General features: G+C 37.6%; 2 protein-coding genes across 2 annotated transcripts; both read right to left on the reverse strand.

The window, feature by feature from the left end:
• Positions 1 to 12,569: 12,569 nt before the first annotated feature.
• Positions 12,570 to 15,644, reverse strand: LOC108723082 (major facilitator superfamily domain-containing protein 12). Its single transcript, XM_018448573.1, has 7 exons — positions 15,581 to 15,644; positions 14,250 to 14,522; positions 13,886 to 14,168; positions 13,668 to 13,782; positions 13,234 to 13,602; positions 12,906 to 13,159; positions 12,570 to 12,726 (listed from the first exon to the last, which is right to left on the reverse strand). Exons 2-7 carry the CDS (start codon positions 14,431 to 14,433, stop codon positions 12,606 to 12,608), a joined length of 1,326 nt encoding a protein of 441 aa, XP_018304075.1. The 5' UTR covers positions 14,434 to 14,522; positions 15,581 to 15,644; the 3' UTR covers positions 12,570 to 12,605.
• Positions 15,645 to 16,778: 1,134 nt separating this feature from the next.
• On the reverse strand, positions 16,779 to 18,851 carry LOC108723086 (maspardin). Its single transcript, XM_018448576.1, has 8 exons — positions 18,775 to 18,851; positions 18,338 to 18,621; positions 18,021 to 18,155; positions 17,792 to 17,897; positions 17,595 to 17,715; positions 17,407 to 17,515; positions 17,048 to 17,296; positions 16,779 to 16,971 (listed from the first exon to the last, which is right to left on the reverse strand). Exons 2-8 carry the CDS (start codon positions 18,476 to 18,478, stop codon positions 16,912 to 16,914), a joined length of 921 nt encoding a protein of 306 aa, XP_018304078.1. The 5' UTR covers positions 18,479 to 18,621; positions 18,775 to 18,851; the 3' UTR covers positions 16,779 to 16,911.
• Positions 18,852 to 19,144: the final 293 nt, after the last annotated feature.

The following is a 19,144-nucleotide window of genomic DNA, read 5'->3' on the forward strand; positions in this document are numbered from 1 at the left end:
CCGTGATATTGCGTCGCGAAATTGATTCGCAGACTCGTGGAAAGCCGTTAGAAAGCGGATATAATATGCATTGGAATGCGCGAGGTAATGCTTAATAACGAGCTGAACCGTCCGATGACTACTAGTTAAGATTACTACTGGTCGTGCCGCGTGCTCGTGTCAGAACGAGAAGTTATTCTCTTCGACAAATCGCGACTATTGTACTGAGAAAAATATCCGATTGAATTAATTGGAATTCTTGTTACAAATCAGAACTTCTGGTTGAATCTACTGAAATTCTAGATGAGTAATTGGAATTCTGACTGATATAATTAGAATTTTCTAGTCTATTTTCAACCAGATATTTTTTCTCAGCGTGGAACGCTTGACTCGATGCTTGATAAGTATCGTGAAGTAAAATTAAAAATTGAGATAAGCGAGAGGTATTTAACGGTCGCGTCAGGACCGAGCGAATTTCAACATGGAAAATACGCTCGAGACGAGGAAAAGAATCAGTATTTCTCCCCGCGGTATCGACAGGCTCCTATCTACATCCTTGTTAAAGTTTATCTCTCCGGGAAACTCGGACAATGCAATGGATTTCCGAGTTTCCGTCACAATACGCGCATCTATTCAAACCGCAGCCACTCAAGGTTCCGATCATCTGCTCCGACGCACAGAGAGTTCTAAGGAAACCTATCGTAGGCGACGATGCACGTGCGCGAAATAAACGTGTGGGACGACTGTGCTATGATAACTGGAACCTCCGCTCGATGAAGACGGTTTTCGTTACTCGAGAATGCGTCGAGTTACAATGACCAATTCTAACGCGCAGCCGCGATACACTCGACACAGTCTCTCGTGTATCAGTGGAAACAATATTTTTTGAGAGATAACTAAAATCGCGAACTCTGCGATTCGATAACTTCGCGTCACGCACCGACGAGTTCGATGTCATTATTGACGTCAACATGTAGCCGTTTTAATTATTGCCAATTCGATATCGAAGATACGATCGTTCGTCCGTTTGTTCGATACGCTCCATTTCAGATGAAATCTCGTGGAAGTCAATGTCCAGCTGCGTGAATAAGAGACTTCCCTCCTCTGCAAAGTGCGAATTCCATCATCGCTCGGCTGCGTTATCGCAACGCGACGATATAAAACGTTGGTCGTCGCAGGATTCATTACGTATCGAGCGGCCGTGTAAGCCGTGGCGAGGGGAGGAAAAAAAGCGCGCGTTCGCGAGTCGTCATCTTATCTAATACCTACATCGAGTGACGAGATATCGGATGTCGCGCTCGAGGTACGCAGCGAAGGGTCGCTGTCCCCGTCGTCGCTGTCTAAGTGGCCGCGAGCACGGCAGCCTCGTGTCGGCTGGACGTTAACCGTGCGTCGATGCGACGCGTGGTACATTATGCACGCCCGCGGTGCGTAGCACGTCGTCGTCCACGCACGTCGTACCTCGTGCACGTACACGCGCGCACACATATGCAGATACGTTGCCGTTAATAGGCGTTTAATCGAGCGAGCGCGAGGTAGTCGCGTACGATAACAGGGACAGCATGCGCCGCCGCCTTTTTCGCGAAGCGAACTAACTACCGCCGCGCCGCGGCGTCATCGGGGGTCGAATGCGGAGGGGTAAGAAAGTGCGCAGTAAGGAAAGGACGGACCCCGCCCGCCACCGCCACCGCCACCACCACTCGTCGTCGCTTCCAGACAACCCTACGTGACTCGAGTCCGTCCATGTCTCTCTTTCCATGTAATCAATTTATTTTTTTCGCCTTTTTTTTATCAGCGTAGTAAACAGAAATTAGAAAAAGGTAACAAGGGGCGTGAGAATATTTTTTGTTCAATTTCGTATTTTTGAAAAAAAGCGGAGATTTTATAATAGTAGGAAGCGTTAGCGAACGTATATACGGAATACATGGAAGCAGAGATTCAAAGTATCAAGACTCCTTCAAACCTGATTGAGACTGTATTAAAATTTTTTTTTAATTCAATTCAAAAAGACACTTTAATCAATAATTCATACTAAAAAATTAATTTTTTCAAAATTTTGGTTATTTTTCCAACATGTACATTATTACGTACATCTGATTTCGATAAAATTAAATAATTTCAACGGATAATGTCTTCAAATTTGATATACATTGTAATATACACAGGGTTGAAGGGATTAAAACAACGTATCTTTAAAGAAAAAGTTATCGGTTAATAAATAAAAGGAATTTTGGCTGACAAATATGAGCAACGGTCTCGAGAGAATATGACGCAATTTCGAGATGGAGAGGAGCGTAGGGATCATAGAGCCGCCATCCAACGGTGGGGCCGGAAACCGATCGAGCCCCTTTCTATTGTGTAGCATGATGATCAACGGAAGAATTTGGTACCTAACATCCCCTTCCTCATTAACATCACTATGCGCCGTCGTATATAAAGCTATAACGTATACAATGTATAAAACTGCATTTCATGTTTATGATTATTTTATATATGCACAACACACTCTTGCCAAGTGCGTATTTATTCGATAACGCACTTATGAAAACCTATTCAGCAAGCTCTTTGAGATTCCTATTCAACGGTCGAATGCTAAGTATAATATGACTCGAAGCGAAGAATAATTCAATAATAATGAAAGAATATCGTTCGGATACTTGGTAGATTCGACAACCAATCTACATTGTTCGGCAAATTGCATACGATCGATACGACGGTTAATCATTGAACGAAAATACGGAAAATAACGCGGAAAATAGGAAAAAACAACGAGAAATGGATGACAATCGTTCAAGAGGTGATAATACGCTACTTTATTATTGAGAAAGAGGTTCTTACAGTATACTTGTCTAAGTACAAAATATATCTACGTTGGAAGGATATTGGAAGATAGCGCACGACCGCACCATTTAGAAACAGGAACAATGAGAAAAAAACGAGATGAGAACAGAAAGAGGAAGAACGGAAATCTTGGAGAGGAGATGAGAAAGAAATGGATGAGAGAAAATGCAATCATCCTAGAACGAAACTTTAAAAGACGAAAAAAGAACGATGTGCAGCTTTGTGAAAAAGTTGTACTTTTTCTTATATTAATAAATAAATATCTAATATTAATAAAGAAAAAGATGAAAAAAGCTATTAAGTTAATGGTTTTAACCTTTAACTTAAGTGGAGTACTCGGAATATTTCAAACAAATTTCATCTCTTACAGTTATATATTTTAATTATATATATATATATATATATATATATAGAGAGAGAGAGAGAGTTAAATTTACATTCTTATGACAAAGGAATATAAAAATAATGAATTTTAAGACTTCTTGGCAATACTTTTTGTTTTCCTTTTTAAAACAAAGTTTTTAAAATAATTATGCGTGGGGTATTGCGATCACTTATCTATCTTAAAGGTAACTAAATAATTGCTCAGTAATGAGTCATAATCATTAAGTCGACAATTATGTTAGATCTCGGTCTCGATATACGTATCTTTAAAGAAAAAGTTATCGGTTAATAAATAAAAGGAATTTTGGCTGACAAATATGAGCAACGGTCTCGAGAGAATATGACGCAATTTCGAGATGGAGAGGAGCGTAGGGATCATAGAGCCGCCATCCAACGGTGGGGCCGGAAACCGATCGAGCCCCTTTCTATTGTGTAGCATGATGATCAACGGAAGAATTTGGTACCTAACATCCCCTTCCTCATTAACATCACTATGCGCCGTCGTATATAAAGCTATAACGTATACAATGTATAAAACTGCATTTCATGTTTATGATTATTTTATATATGCACAACACACTCTTGCCAAGTGCGTATTTATTCGATAACGCACTTATGAAAACCTATTCAGCAAGCTCTTTGAGATTCCTATTCAACGGTCGAATGCTAAGTATAATATGACTCGAAGCGAAGAATAATTCAATAATAATGAAAGAATATCGTTCGGATACTTGGTAGATTCGACAACCAATCTACATTGTTCGGCAAATTGCATACGATCGATACGACGGTTAATCATTGAACGAAAATACGGAAAATAACGCGGAAAATAGGAAAAAACAACGAGAAATGGATGACAATCGTTCAAGAGGTGATAATACGCTACTTTATTATTGAGAAAGAGGTTCTTACAGTATACTTGTCTAAGTACAAAATATATCTACGTTGGAAGGATATTGGAAGATAGCGCACGACCGCACCATTTAGAAACAGGAACAATGAGAAAAAAACGAGATGAGAACAGAAAGAGGAAGAACGGAAATCTTGGAGAGGAGATGAGAAAGAAATGGATGAGAGAAAATGCAATCATCCTAGAACGAAACTTTAAAAGACGAAAAAAGAACGATGTGCAGCTTTGTGAAAAAGTTGTACTTTTTCTTATATTAATAAATAAATATCTAATATTAATAAAGAAAAAGATGAAAAAAGCTATTAAGTTAATGGTTTTAACCTTTAACTTAAGTGGAGTACTCGGAATATTTCAAACAAATTTCATCTCTTACAGTTATATATTTTAATTATATATATATATATATATATATATATAGAGAGAGAGAGAGAGTTAAATTTACATTCTTATTACAAAGGAATATAAAAATAATGAATTTTAAGACTTCTTGGCAATACTTTTTGTTTTCCTTTTTAAAACAAAGTTTTTAAAATAATTATGCGTGGGGTATTGCGATCACTTATCTATCTTAAAGGTAACTAAATAATTGCTCAGTAATGAGTCATAATCATTAAGTCGACAATTATGTTAGATCTCGGTCTCGATATAGTGTGGCGAAATACGCGAGTGGTTTTAGGTCCGTGCAGCGTTCCTAAGGTGCACACATGCGGCTCGAATGAAATATAGTTCCTGGAAAGTACGTGCAGCAAACACGTATACCTATGTACGTGCGTGCATACATACATACATACAAACACGCACACACATACGTCCGAACACATGTAGGTACGTAAATCGCATTCACAGCACTATAGTAGTTTGCATATTTAACGACGGTTTCAATGAGAGAAGGGTGACGTCGTTTGCTTCTCGTCTCGTTGTTACAACACTATAAACTTTTGAAAAAAAAAAAAAAAAAAAACTGAAGAGAGATACCCCCCCCACTCATCGCGTTGTACTCTCAAGACACCCGGTACACTTTGTACGGAATGCGGTTTACGTTCCGGCATCTATGTAGGTAAAACAAGCACGGTGATCGAGATGCGAGGCGCGGTACGAATGGAATAGTCGTTCTTGCGTGAAAACGCTGATTTAGCACCGGCCGAATTAGTATTTGGAAACACCTTCGCTCACGTAAAACGTTTTCAGCTAAACTATGGTGCGCTAATTCTTCGGCGAGCGCGCGTTATCGAGAAACGGATGCTTCGATAAACATGAACCGGGTTAATTGTATTCAAACTGATGAGTTAATGCAGATTAGCTGGTGATAAAAACAAAAAATAGACGTCACGGAAAACACGTTGCTGCTCCAAAATGAAACTGCCGATTCAAAACGTCATTTCTCCGCAAATAGAAAAAGTACGAAAGAGAAATCTTTTTTCTTACTTTTATTATCTTTACATTCTCCAAATTTAAATACCCTCAAATATTGCATTATATTACACGATCTAGTCTAATTTTCTCTTTTCTTTGACAGAGAACGACCCAGTTACTGTCCTCAAGTTTGAAGCATAGATTTTTTTCTTCCGAGCGCCAATCTTGTGTTAACAGCGCGATAATAAGTGCTCAAATAATACTAATTAATCGCAAATTACTTTGTGCCGGCGTATTTATGCACGTGATTATTGCAAAACAATACTCGCTCGCGCAATCTTTTAGAACAAAATCGCCGTAGGTGGTACCATTGACAAGTAATACGAGCCAATTAACGAATTAGCAAGCAAATTAAGATCCGATCTCTAAATAACTGTTCGCGCTACACGGTCACGCTCGACGTTGTATGCCACTCTATAGATCACACGAGGGTAATTAGATTTTCTGTGCCGAACGAGTACGCTCTCGTTACTCGAATAGAAAGTCGAAATCCCGTAAAAGCGGACAAGGACACGCGCAACATGTAGTTACGATAAGAAAAACAGCTACCTCAGCACCAAAAAGAAGCATGACGAGCGGCAGCGATGACGCGACGATTTTATGTTCTACGGAAAATATGTAAGACACTGCAACAGCGTAAAGCGGGACACGCTGCACTACGAGATGCATCTTTGCCGTTGGCGAGAACGCACCGAGCCGCGAGCGCCATGGAAATGTGTGATTTCAGTGAATATCGACAACTCGTAACGTTGCAATCTTGAGCAATCGTCGATACCCTGAGGGAAATAAGTTATTGAAATTATTCGTGCTCGCCCCGCGTGTCGGTGAGATCTTCTGCTTTACGATCGATTTTCATTTCAATACGATTTGATGAGATTTTGATCGGTCAATTTTTTTCAATTGTCAAGCGTCATAAATGTTGGCAATATTCGGAGCCACAAGTTCCCCTTAGTATGTAGGTATAACAATGCCGGCCAATCGTTCTATTGGGTGCATGTGCCCTTGGTACGCGTTAATAGCGCAACAGCGGTGACATTCCGTGCCATCGTTGGCGCAGTACTTTTGCTCGGGGAACGAACAAGCTATCCAATTACGATATGACGACGCAAGCGGGCAGTCTAGACGTCATTGTCATTTCTATAAAACGGTAGTATAGTACGCTGCTCGAAAATAACGGGAAACAAACGTTTTCAACCTTGCTGTTATCGATGCGAAACAATAGCCTACGGGCTCACTTTTGCCAGAATCAACGTATCTGACAGTTTCGGGAAAAAAAAAATCATTGACATCGTTCTGTAATTTGTGACGACGCCCGGAGATAAAACGAACCGCCAGCGCTCGTAGGAATAATAAAATACGAATGAGAGAAAGAGAAAGATCGAGGGAGAGAGGAAGGGTTAAGCATTGCGGCTCAACGTTATTACTTGTCGTTAATGTCAGCCGTCAAATAATCCAATATCATTTTTACGAATATTTTCAAGGCTAAACGTCTCTCGCGGACACTTTACTTCTTTCGCGTTAGTTAAGGTACACCAGGCAACAACTTCTGTTGATGTCTATGATGTCGTAAACGTCGTCGTTACTCATACGGGTTCCACGTTATTTTCCGTACGGTCAACCTAATAAGAGGGCATTTAACAACGCGGTATCGAGTGTGCGAAATAATGCCGCGGGAATTGATCTCAATTCCGAATGCGATCCTATCGATTCCGGCGTCATCCAAAGATCATCACGCACGCGCCGATGGTTGCGTTCAGCAGAAAAAGTACCTTTACAACCGTCGTAAGATATTCTTTCGTACGATCGTTTCATACACTTCACAATCCAGTGAGAGTTAATTAAGTAAGAATTAATCATATTAAACGATCTCGCTTAAATCCATCTTAAAAATTTGTCAAACGATTCTTGTTCTTAGTTCCTCACTGGATTTGTGAATGTATAAATAAAAAAAATTTAAAAAACATAAAAGACCTTAGCGGTTGCAAGGTTGCTTTTTCTGCTGAACGAAGCCGGTCTCCCTTTTTCTCTCTCGTTTTCTTAACTCCTTGAGAAATAATTTGCGCGTAACGAACGCTTCTTTTTATAGATGCACTTTTCTTACAAATATAATACGTGAGTTGCGTATAGTTCATTCGATATCTAGTAAAGAACATTGGACACGTTGCTATCAATCAAACATTTCTTATCAGAAATCAACCACGAAGAACGTTCGATCGATACCCTCCTGCCGTAGCACTGTTCGCCAACTCGCAAATAATCGCAGGAAGGAACGGCGTCCATTTTCGGCGCCGCGATTACGCGAGAAAAGGGATTCCGGCTAACAAGGCGTATTCCGTCGACTTCGAAAAATAGAACCTCGCAAGGATTAAATCGCCGCCGGCGTGATTTTGGAAAAGAGAACACAGCGATATCTATCCAGTGCCAAAACGAACGACGCCGTCGGCAATCCGACGTAAGAGTCCTGAATGTTCGATTTTCCAGAAGATTGAATCCGAGAGAAGAAAGGAAAGACGGGAAGACATTCGTTGTTTATTTATTCTACGGGGCGGGCTAAAGAACGGATCAAAGCGACGTGATAAAACGAGCGAGTACGATTAATCGCAGGGAATAACATGGGCGCAAACCTCGCGGGCAAACAATACATATTTATGATAATCGTGCGTGCACGCGAGTGCGTGTCCGCAAAGTAGAAGCACAAAGGTGCTCGCGAAAGAGGGTTTTTGACGGGAACTGAAATCGGGCCGAGGCGAGCCGAGACAAGCCGAGCCGAATTCGCGGTTCTCTACAGACTCTACACGGTCGGACGGTCCTCTCCCCGAGCTCGGGGCGACGTCGTCGCGACGTTCGCTCTCTTGCGACGCGACGGCGCGGCGTGGCGCGGCGTGGCGCGGCGGCGAACGAGGTTAGCCGAACAGCCGCGAGGTCAGTGACTAAAGAGAGAAATATCGCGGGACGCGATATGTAACCGTCGCCACGCTGCTTTCTGCCTATCGACGTGCCGGGGCCTTTTACCGAAGGAAACGACATCGTGCACGTTTACCTCACCGAGATTCGCAGAAACGACGGCCGAGGCGGTCCGCCTTCTGCGTCCTCTTTCCCCTCGTCGTGTTCCTCGAAAAAAAAAAAAAAAAAAATCGTCATCGCCGGTCTCGTACGTGGAACCCGGCCGTTCCGTTTCCTCTCGGCGATCCGAGTCCTCTACTCGTCCCTCTCGTAAGCAAACGAGCAATTTTCACGGCGGGCTCGCCGCTCGCGGAGGCCATTGATACTCGTGTCGCCGTCGCGGCCACGCCGCGGCCGCGTCGAGCACGACGAAAGCATGCGTGCTTCGTGGAAAAGGACTCTTTCGCATCGTCGAGCTTATTACGACGACGTGAGGAACAACGCCCAAGGGCGACGCGTTGCTCCGAAAAAATTTCGCGTGTTATTCGCGCGCACTTCTCCCTCCCCCCGTGTCTCTCTTTCCTTACTCCCCCCCCCCCACCGCCGCTGCCACCGATCGAGTTCCTTCTCTATTGAGGACGGAGCGAGGAAAGGAATGTGATTCGGAGCAGGTAGAGGAGAGATAGATAAATAGGTAGATAAACGGAGGGACAGGGAAAAACATTTCGACGAAAGCCGAAAACGGACAAAAACAAGTCCATTAGATGTTTCATGAGACAGGTATTATTTCGGAGAGCCCGCACGCTTGCAACGGTATTCCACGTACTCGATAGTAGTCGAATTACACCGCGAATAACGTCACAGAAAAATGAGACGAGCTGGTGGTTCGCGCGCGTGCGGCGAAAAAGCGAAAACGACGCGAAGGAGAGAACGAACCGAAAGGAGGATAGGACTCACCGAGACACGGCGTCTAGTCGGAAGCCCCAAAAACGCGTTGCGAGGTGTCATAACTCGGCGCCGACGGCTCCTTCCGTCGAGCACGATCGAAGATCGCCTCCTCGTTAGAGATCCCAGGACCGGTGGCGAACACACAGTGGCGGTAACTTTTCTCCGCGTACACCAACACCATTCACACCCGCGAACGCATAACACGCGAAAGCGCCGTCCGAGTTTGTTTATCCCTCGGCCGCGTTTCCCCCAGCGTTCCCTGGACAGAACGGCGAGATGCGAGATCCTTCGAGAGAGGTCGACGGGCGACGCGACGCGTCGCGTCGTTAAATAAATATCGCGCGGCTGCTCGGTCAGGGCGCAAGATTCCCCGCGCGACTCGCACACAACTTGTTTACTAGAACGCGCACCGCGCCATGCCCCGCTAAACGTGCGTCCGTCACCGCCCGCCTCTCTCCCACCGAACAAAATAAGCGGCTGCGCAATGGCAGCCGCCCGTCTAACGCTCTCCCTTCTTCGTCCCGAGTGTGCTTTCTACGCGCGATAAAGGGAATATCTGCCTTGACGTACTACGACGCAACCGCGACGAGCCAGCGCGTAACATGCGAACAGACGGGTCATCGTACTCTCGCGCCACCACCGCTGCTCCGAGCGACGCTATCCGGCTATCCACCGATCCACCTTCCGTCCGAACGGTTATAACGGCCGTTTACCACGAACCGTCAACGTCATGACATCTGAATTAAAACTTCGGAGTAATACCTGCGCGGATGATAAACCCGGCACGGATGATAAATCCTGCGCGAATGATAAAACACCCTGGTGAGAGTGAAACACGTGTGTCTACTGCCTAATGAAAAATCTCTCGCATTATTATTTCCGATTAACTTAATCAAGCGATACTTATATTATTTCGATAAAGTAAATGAAATATTAATTTTTTGTATATATAGAAATTTTGCTATAATTCTATTGACTAATCATCGATTAAATTGACTGGAATTTGGTCGAAATCGCTTTGATGAATATAAATAATTTATAAGATACTATAAATTTGAAAAATGGATCGTTATCATTCTTTCTCTTATAGATTATTCTCTTAAGAGATTTGAATAGAAATATCTTCCGCACAAGATTATTCAGATAGGCAAAAAGGTATCTTTGAGGCTTTTAAAAAATATCTTGCTGTATATCTTTAGACGTCATGTCTTGATAATTTTGAACGAATATCTTTTAGATATACTTTAAACAGCTTTTAAATAGTATCTTTTAGACATAACTTTTAAAATACATGAAATATATTTTTTTAATATTTTCGAAACGTTAATATGATGAAATCTTTTCTGGGTCGTACGTGCACATTCAATAATCTTTAATCCCCCCACAGGTAGCTACTGGATTCTTTGAAACTCAACAATAAACTTTAGTAACCTTTCTTTCCTTGTATTAGTTATCTCTTTTCCTTTTGGAAAGATAAACTCAGACTGTGCGGACGTCGCGGACGTCGTGTACTGTCCAGACCATTTATATGTTGGTAGACAATGCATAATTGTTTTCCTACAATTTCAATGCTTTCTTTAGCAGGTGACCCAAATGTGGGTCCACTGTGTACGCAGTCGCCAAAGCAAATTGTGAAGGTTAATATAAAAAAGAAATAAAAAATAGAAATATCTGCGTTTTGTGAACTCGCTATAATTAACCCTTCGAAGTTAACATCAAAATATTTATAACACAATTACTGACGCTAGATATAATTCACTTAATTCATGATAATTAAACAGCATTAATTAATTTTGAAGAAATCAAAATGATATTACTTCTATAAAAAAAAATTAATATTTATTATTTTTAATAAGAATAATCTAAATTTGTCGAAGTAATATAAAGAAAATTGAATTATTTCATTTTCCTTTACATTTTTATAAAGAGATTTATAATTGAATCACGGTCTAGTAGATCCGTAGATTGTCAGTTGGATTTGTAAAATTAGCACGACATTCTATTAATATAAAAAAAATAACGATAGTTCCAGTAGCACTTTCCATAGTCTGTCCATCTACAATTCCCTTTATAAAAATAAAAAAAAGAATTCCGAATTTTTTATATTAAAAAAATCAAAATTGAAAATATGGCGTGCTAATTTTGGTGTAAAAAAATGCAAAATTCTTTTTTATTTTTATAAGGAACTGTAAAACTGTAAAAAGTGCTACTGTCATTATTTTCTTCGTAAGAATGACGTGCTAACTTCCTTGTCAATTCCGAAAGGTTAGTGTAATCGTTATGATAAATTTACCATTTAATATAAAAAAACAATGCTATAATGCTAGAATGATACGAAATAAAATATAAAACATTTTTTATCGTTTGCTAGTAATGTTAAGAAAATACATTATATGGTTTACTTCAGGTTGGAAAGTAACGCGTTACTTGCTCACATTTTCGTTACTTTTTTTTATTAGTTAATAAAAAATGTAACATAATTACTTTTTTTATTAAAAGTATGTTACATTTTCCTTAATCTTTAATAACGAGTAACGAAATTGTATCGTTACTTCGAAATTACCTCGTTACTCTTGATCGTTACTTTTTTATAGACCACGGCCGTCACAGACAATAAAGATTGTAGGTAATAAATAAATCAAAAACTTTTTGTCTATTTTTGTTTCATTCATTATCCTCGCTTTAGCATAAGAACACTAAAAACTAAAATATCTGTTATATAATAAAATACCATAGAATTAAACATAAGTATGTAAAATATTAATAAAAGATAAAAATGTTCAAAGATCAATATCTTTCTAAGTATCTCATATTTAGTTTATATTCTATCTTATAGCATTCTGTCTTAGAAGTCTGTTTTAATATTTTAAAAAAGTGTAATTATGCAGAAGACTTATTCATCGATTTTGATGAAATTAGGATCATATATTTGACGGGTTTTTACATGAAATAAACGAATCTGACAGATTTCCTTACCTCAATATATATAGTCATCAACTTTAATCATTAATATCTCGGTTCGCCGGGCAGAGTGACACTTATTTTTCTGCCAGATTCGTTCATTTCATGCAAAAATACGTCGAATGATCCTAATTTCATCAAAATCGATGAGTAGGTCCGTCTCCCGTATAATTACAAAAAAAGTTACGAAAAGTAACGATTTTTTAGCGGTAACGCGTTACTTTTAAAAAGTAACTTTTCAACCCTGGTTTACACAACATATAAAAAATATTAATTCATTAATGTCTTAAGTAAGAGAACGCGATACAGATAGCAAAGTTATAAGTCCCAGTATCATTGAGGAAGCACAAACGGTGGACAATGTATCTCGATTATAAGTAGGACAAAGTTCTTTGTCGTCGCATCTCCTGAAAAAAAAAATGAAGACAAGTTTTAGAAACAATGAATTAACCTAATTTGCGTTATAAATTTAAAACCGTAAAGTAAAAATTTTCCTTAAAGTAAGTTATATTTGTTTATAACAATTTTTAATGTATTATGGAAGGGCTGAAATCTGTGATTAAATGACATTTGGATGATTACTCACAATTTCTCGATGAATATCACTACGAGACCAGTGATGATTTTGTCGAGGAAAGTGACAATTGAATATACGAACGCGCTACGTTCCGTTCGACAGCCGATTAATTCAGCGGTGACGCTCAATGCGGTGACCATCGTGATAGAGCTTCCCACGCCAATTAATACGGCGACGATGTACACGACTGTTGAGTTACTTCTGACAAATTCCGTGACAACGGCGGCGATTATACCAATTACAGCGCCGAAAAAGTAACAAGCCTACGATTCAACGAAACAAAAATACACTTAGCATCTCTTTGCCTTTTCTTTTTTTTCTTATTATAAAAATTTACCTTGGTACTGCAAATTCTGTTGAGGTATTTGAGTAGTAAAGCGGCCGTGAATGAGAATACATACGATACTAATGGCACACTGGCCAATGCTTGCTTACCATCAACTTTTGTCTCTTCTATATACAACGGCAAATATATCGTAGCGAGAGTGATAAATAATCTGCTCGCCACGTACAGCATCGCGACTCTTAATAAAACTGTGACGTCGATCCATGATATTCGACGATTCAACGAAACATTCGACGGCTTGGTTGACTTTTCGATGTCCGATTTTAGGAACATTGTTTGGTCCAAGAGATTCGCTTTCAGGAAAATGTGAAAATAGACAGTCGCAATCAAACCGAAAACTGTGAGGATCAGAACGATATTCTGCAAATCAGAATCACATGCATATCTTTTTTGCCGTCTTTTTTCTTCATATTTTTCTTACGTACTCTGAATTTATAGTCATCTTGCTGATCCAATTGAACCATCGATTTGCCACTAGTTGGTAGAACTATCCATGTTACTACAAAAACTACCACAGCCGCACCAACTTGAGCAGAATATCTAGGAGTAAATTTATCTTGAAATAACATTTAGACCTCGCTGTTCATTACAATTACTATCTAGAGTCCCACGTTTTCAAAGGATTGTTACACAAATCACATACCTTATTGCGGTTAAATCTGCTCGAGCTAGAACGGAATTAGTTAACGAGGGGATCATCGATAAATGAGAGATTTGTACGGCTGCCCAACCCGTTTGAAATATCGTAATACTTGTTACATATAAAAGCATCACAACCGTAGTTGATAAATTGACAAAACCGCCGAATATTACGGGGAAGGATAGGGTAACCATCACGGATCCAACGATGTGCCAAATTTTTTTGTTGCAATAATGATCAATTAGGAAACCAAATATGGGTGTCATAATGGCGTCGATTACTTGTCCTTGAATGAAGATCGTTCGAACATTAATCAATAGTATGACTAATGTAGCATCGTTCGCGCATAAATAGATGGAGTACATACCTAAGAGTAAAAGCGCACCAGCGACGATAGGCTCTAATAATGCAACTCGTTGTAGATAGATTAAGGTATAGGAGAACCACATAGCAGCTGCTAGGTCATTGAAAACATGTCCAAGAGCATAAGCGATTTTCGTGGACGTTGCTATTCTTCCGCTGTTCACGAGAGGCCTTTGTTCATTATCCATTTTAAAGAGGTGAGCTTTCCAAGATAAGATGGAAACTTTCACAGTTCTGATGGTGAATCCATTACGATAACATTCCTAAAATCCTATTTCTGCGAAAAATGTAACTATAATAAATTACGAATAACATGTAATAATTATTTACTGCGGTTTCGCAAAGGAAAAAAGGTCTTTCAATTACGTAAATATCAACAATAAATTCAAAAGTTAAATAAATTTACGGTTTATAACATATAATAATAAAGACAAATTTTTGTAACGACGTTATTTCTTTCTAACAATAAGGCAAACCTGCGGTTATAGCATTCCTTTCACTTGATTGAATTTTGCTTCAAGCTGTTTTCTTTTATGATAGTTTCTTGTTAAAGGACAGTTACGTGATGATCGCGGACAAGTTTATAAACATATACGACACGAAAAACATTTAATAATATCACGCGAGAGATTAGGTACAGATTATTAATAACATAAGATCTTATTATGATAATCCGATTATTTGTACTCGACGGTTCAAAGTATACTTTATTAAAACCAGTATAACTAAAAAAAATTTGAATACCAATTTCAGTAAACCATGTTAGACATGTTACTTTTATGTAAAACACACACATCCATAAAGCCTATTCTACAATGTGCTTTTTGTTTCCTGTTTCTTGCTTTTTGCTATTTTTTGTATCTTGCCTTTTTGCTTCTTATCCTGTTTTTCGTTTTCTGTTGCTCGAAATAAACGTTAACGAACTTCAGAAGAAACAGAAAACACATATCAAGAAATATAATTGTCGATAAAACGATCACAAAGAGGAAAAAAGCAAAAGGTAAAAAGCAAGAAACAGGAAACAAAGAGCATATTGTAGAACAACCATAAGAGTTTATGTTTTACACTATAAAGATTGAACGGCGATTGAATCTTTTGTGAATTCAGTATATAATCTTATATTCTTTTCTTAAACTGTAAAAATTATTTAATACACAAAAATACACAAATAATTGCACATAGAACATTTCGTTAATGTATGTTCTAATTTATGACTGAAGGAAAATTTCGCGAACATTAAAGAAATAATTGGATTAAATTTACGTGATGTATCTATCCGAATGTGATGTTCGACTCTTTCAATGTTTATATAAAAACGATTAAATTTATCGTTACCGCCACATGTCACGATGAATACCGCGATATCGGATGCCGGCTGTCTGTTCGCGTCACGTGCAGGTGAGAGACTGAGCTCTGAAATACGTCGTTCTTTGCAAAGATTGTGTCAAACTATCAGACGGATTAGTATGGCATAATATTCAGTCAATGATAACCGTAATCTTATCGTTATATCGATATCTACCAGCACAAGTCAAAACTCATTAATTTTTTTGATAAATCTCGTGAATATTTTTTGTACAACATTAGTGTCTGTTATGATTATGAATTGATGTATTTAATGTATAAATTTTGTCGTTTTAATGCTAATATTTTAGCATTAAATTATAAAGTTAAAAAATTATGTCCTTTAATACAAATATCGTATATTTCCAGAAAAACATAATCAAAAATATAAACTAAATTTTTCATGTAACAAAAAAAGTAAACTATAAATAATTAAAATTTTATTAAAAAATAATAAGTAACAGAGAAAAATTCTAAGGTAACATACATAGATAATAATGTCATGTGTATACTGGGCAAAACAGGCCCTGTAATCTGAGATTGCAAAAGAGAAACGCGAGAGAGGCACACTCGAAGGAATCGATACCAAGCAAGTTCTTATACGGTCTCCCGGTTAGACGACCCAGCAAACTATGGTCACTTCTAACTACACACCATAATAAATAAAAATAACAACTTGAAATTATTTCTATAATAAAAATAACAGACTGTATGTTAAACTATGTTAGATTATATGTTAAACAGACTATATATGAAATTTTACGAAAATATTAAATACGTTCTCGTACATAATAGGAAATAATACATAAAATATATTTGTTGAGAATATTTTGTTATTAAATTCATACAGATGTAATAATTAAAAATATTTTGTACAAAATTCATATACTAAAAGAATTAGAAAATCATATTTTTTATTTTTTAAATAGCTATTATATATTATAAATTATTAAAGAGTTTTATTTTGTGATAATGAATAAGTCATAAAAGATTTTTTTACAATTAAAATGAGATCAAGCTATTACAAAATATAAATACTTTTTATATTTAAAAACGAAATATTAGATAACGACTTAAACAATATATGTCATACAATTCCTAGTAGCTACATAATTATGTCTTAGAATACTTATGCATTATATAACAATTATTCCTTCATTGAACGAACATTGAGAAATAATACGTCTTACTTGATACAAAAGGCATAGAGATTATCTACAGTCTTAATATCCGCATATGAGCAAAGGAGAATTTCTGTTTAATTAATATTTATATACAATTTTTAGATTTTATTACATTTTTCCTAACGCAAATGCATCGCGCTAAATCGTAACATTTTCTAAAGCCGTATATTCCGTACCTTCAAATTGTCTTAAGTGAATCTGTAAATAAATGCTTCTATATGTCATGCCATCGATAATTGATTTAATTATAATTGTATCTCATAAATGTATTTACCTGTAAATGTAAATTAACTTCAGCGGATCGGCTTAGATATGGAAAATTTCCACCACTTTTCAAATGTGCTAGTTTTGCATTTGGATAGCATTTATACACTTCTTCTCTAACTGTATTTGATAACGCATATTCGTCAAAAACGTCTATTACTGTTACAGGTAATTGACATAACTTTTGAGGTTGTACATAACAATTTATGCAATTCATTGTTAAACGAGACGCTAATTCGGGTTGCGTTAAGCTCTCTAGCTGCAAATCACAATTAAAACGTATGCATAACATATATAATATTTAGGATAAATATTTTTTTCTTTGTATCTTTTATCTTTCATTAGTTTGAAGAAAATTAAGATTCATACCCGTTCCACCATAAAATCAATTGCTTCTACAATCTCTCCATCGACTTTCTCCGTTGCAAAATTTCCCATTACCATTTTCTTCAATACCAATGAAGGTAAAATCCAAAAACTACGAAAAGAAAAAAAATTTATATTATTTTATCTACGCTTACATTAAAAAGTATTACTATTTAAAATATCCCACTTACACTGCTGCGGAATCATTATAACTAAATACAGATGTATCTGTGAAGGTATTACACAAAACCAGAGATACTACTCGAGGACAGTGTGCATTTATCTCTGTAAATTTTTGTGCCAAAAAACCACCTGTGAATATAAAATTTCATCTATTAGATTAAATTATTGTTACTTGAAAGTGAATATTTTGTTTGTACGTTCTGACCTAGGGAAGCGCCAAAAAGATGGACTTTATCAAGTTCTAGATAATCTAACAGCTTTCTGAATCCGTCACACCATTCCTTTATACTCCAATATACTGGTGCCTCAGCCTATAAAAATCAAGTTATTATTTACCCTCTAATTTATACATTAGCAAGATATAAAAAAAATTGCATCTCTTATACTATTTTACATATATTGAAATGCTTCAGAATGCTTATCGTTTAACTTACCGAGATAACTCTGTAACCTTTGGCAGCAAGACCTAATATTTGTCTAAAAAAAATATCAGCAGTACCACAGACAGGCGGAAGACATATAAGTGGACATTTGATAGTTTTTGGATTAGAATCGTATACCTTCCATCCCTAAAACAATTGTAAAAACGTTTCAAAATGTTACCGTTTCTTTGTTTACTTCTATGCTTATACTTATCAGAATTATGAGGCCACTTTGTGAAAATCAATAAAAAGAGGAAAATAAATTAACTAGAGATCGAACGTGTAAATTAATACAGAATTAATTTATTTGTAATAATACAGAATAGTACCTTTGTGCCGTCGGCGTCAACAACAATTTTTCTGAGCGGTACGGAGCTGCGAAAACTCAAATATTCCTGCGAGCGTGACAGCTCGCTCGAGTACGAAGACATATTTTGTTTTCGTTCACGACGCCAGTCGGTACGTTGCATCGTGTTGTCATCGCTCGACTGATCATGTCTTTCTTGGTATCAAAAGAGGGAGTACATCAATTATTATAATAATAATGTAGTTTGCATAATGCGTCATCAAAATATATTCACGGCTATCGATAAGTGAGCATAACGATTTTTAACTGCAACAATATTAACCAGCAATCACATATAATAAATTCAAGAGCGTAACCTCTTTTAACACCAACATTTTAATCGTTCATCATCGTATACCTAGATGGTCCCTTTTTTGGGACAACGGAACTTTCGATCTGAATAAATTTCTAAAATTTTACCTGTGCTCAATTCACATACAATTCAACCTTTTTTGAGAAATAACTTTTCCCTGACGATATATCGTCCCTATAGAGGGTCTAGATTCTCTGAAGGTTCATCATTTCTCTCACTGCCTTAACTATAGAGCACCGTGAACTGCTTTCTGTGAAGTAAAGCGGATTATAAATAGATATTCATTGTCAGATGAAAATCAGAATACAATTCATTCCGAGTGTTTCAAATACATCATTGTTGTTTATTATTTGTCTGAACACGATTTTTTTTAGAAAAATATTCGATTTTTTCTTATGACAGAGTAAAAACACATTTGACTGATGTTTAATGCAATTATTCTACGAAATTTCTAACAATCCTCTTTTTTCCTTTTCT

The sequence above is a fragment of the Mycetomoellerius zeteki genome, unplaced genomic scaffold (genome assembly GCF_001594055.1).
Source record: "Mycetomoellerius zeteki isolate Tzet28-1 unplaced genomic scaffold, Tzet1.0 scaffold223, whole genome shotgun sequence".
In the NCBI taxonomy this organism is placed as follows: domain Eukaryota; kingdom Metazoa; phylum Arthropoda; class Insecta; order Hymenoptera; family Formicidae; genus Mycetomoellerius; species Mycetomoellerius zeteki.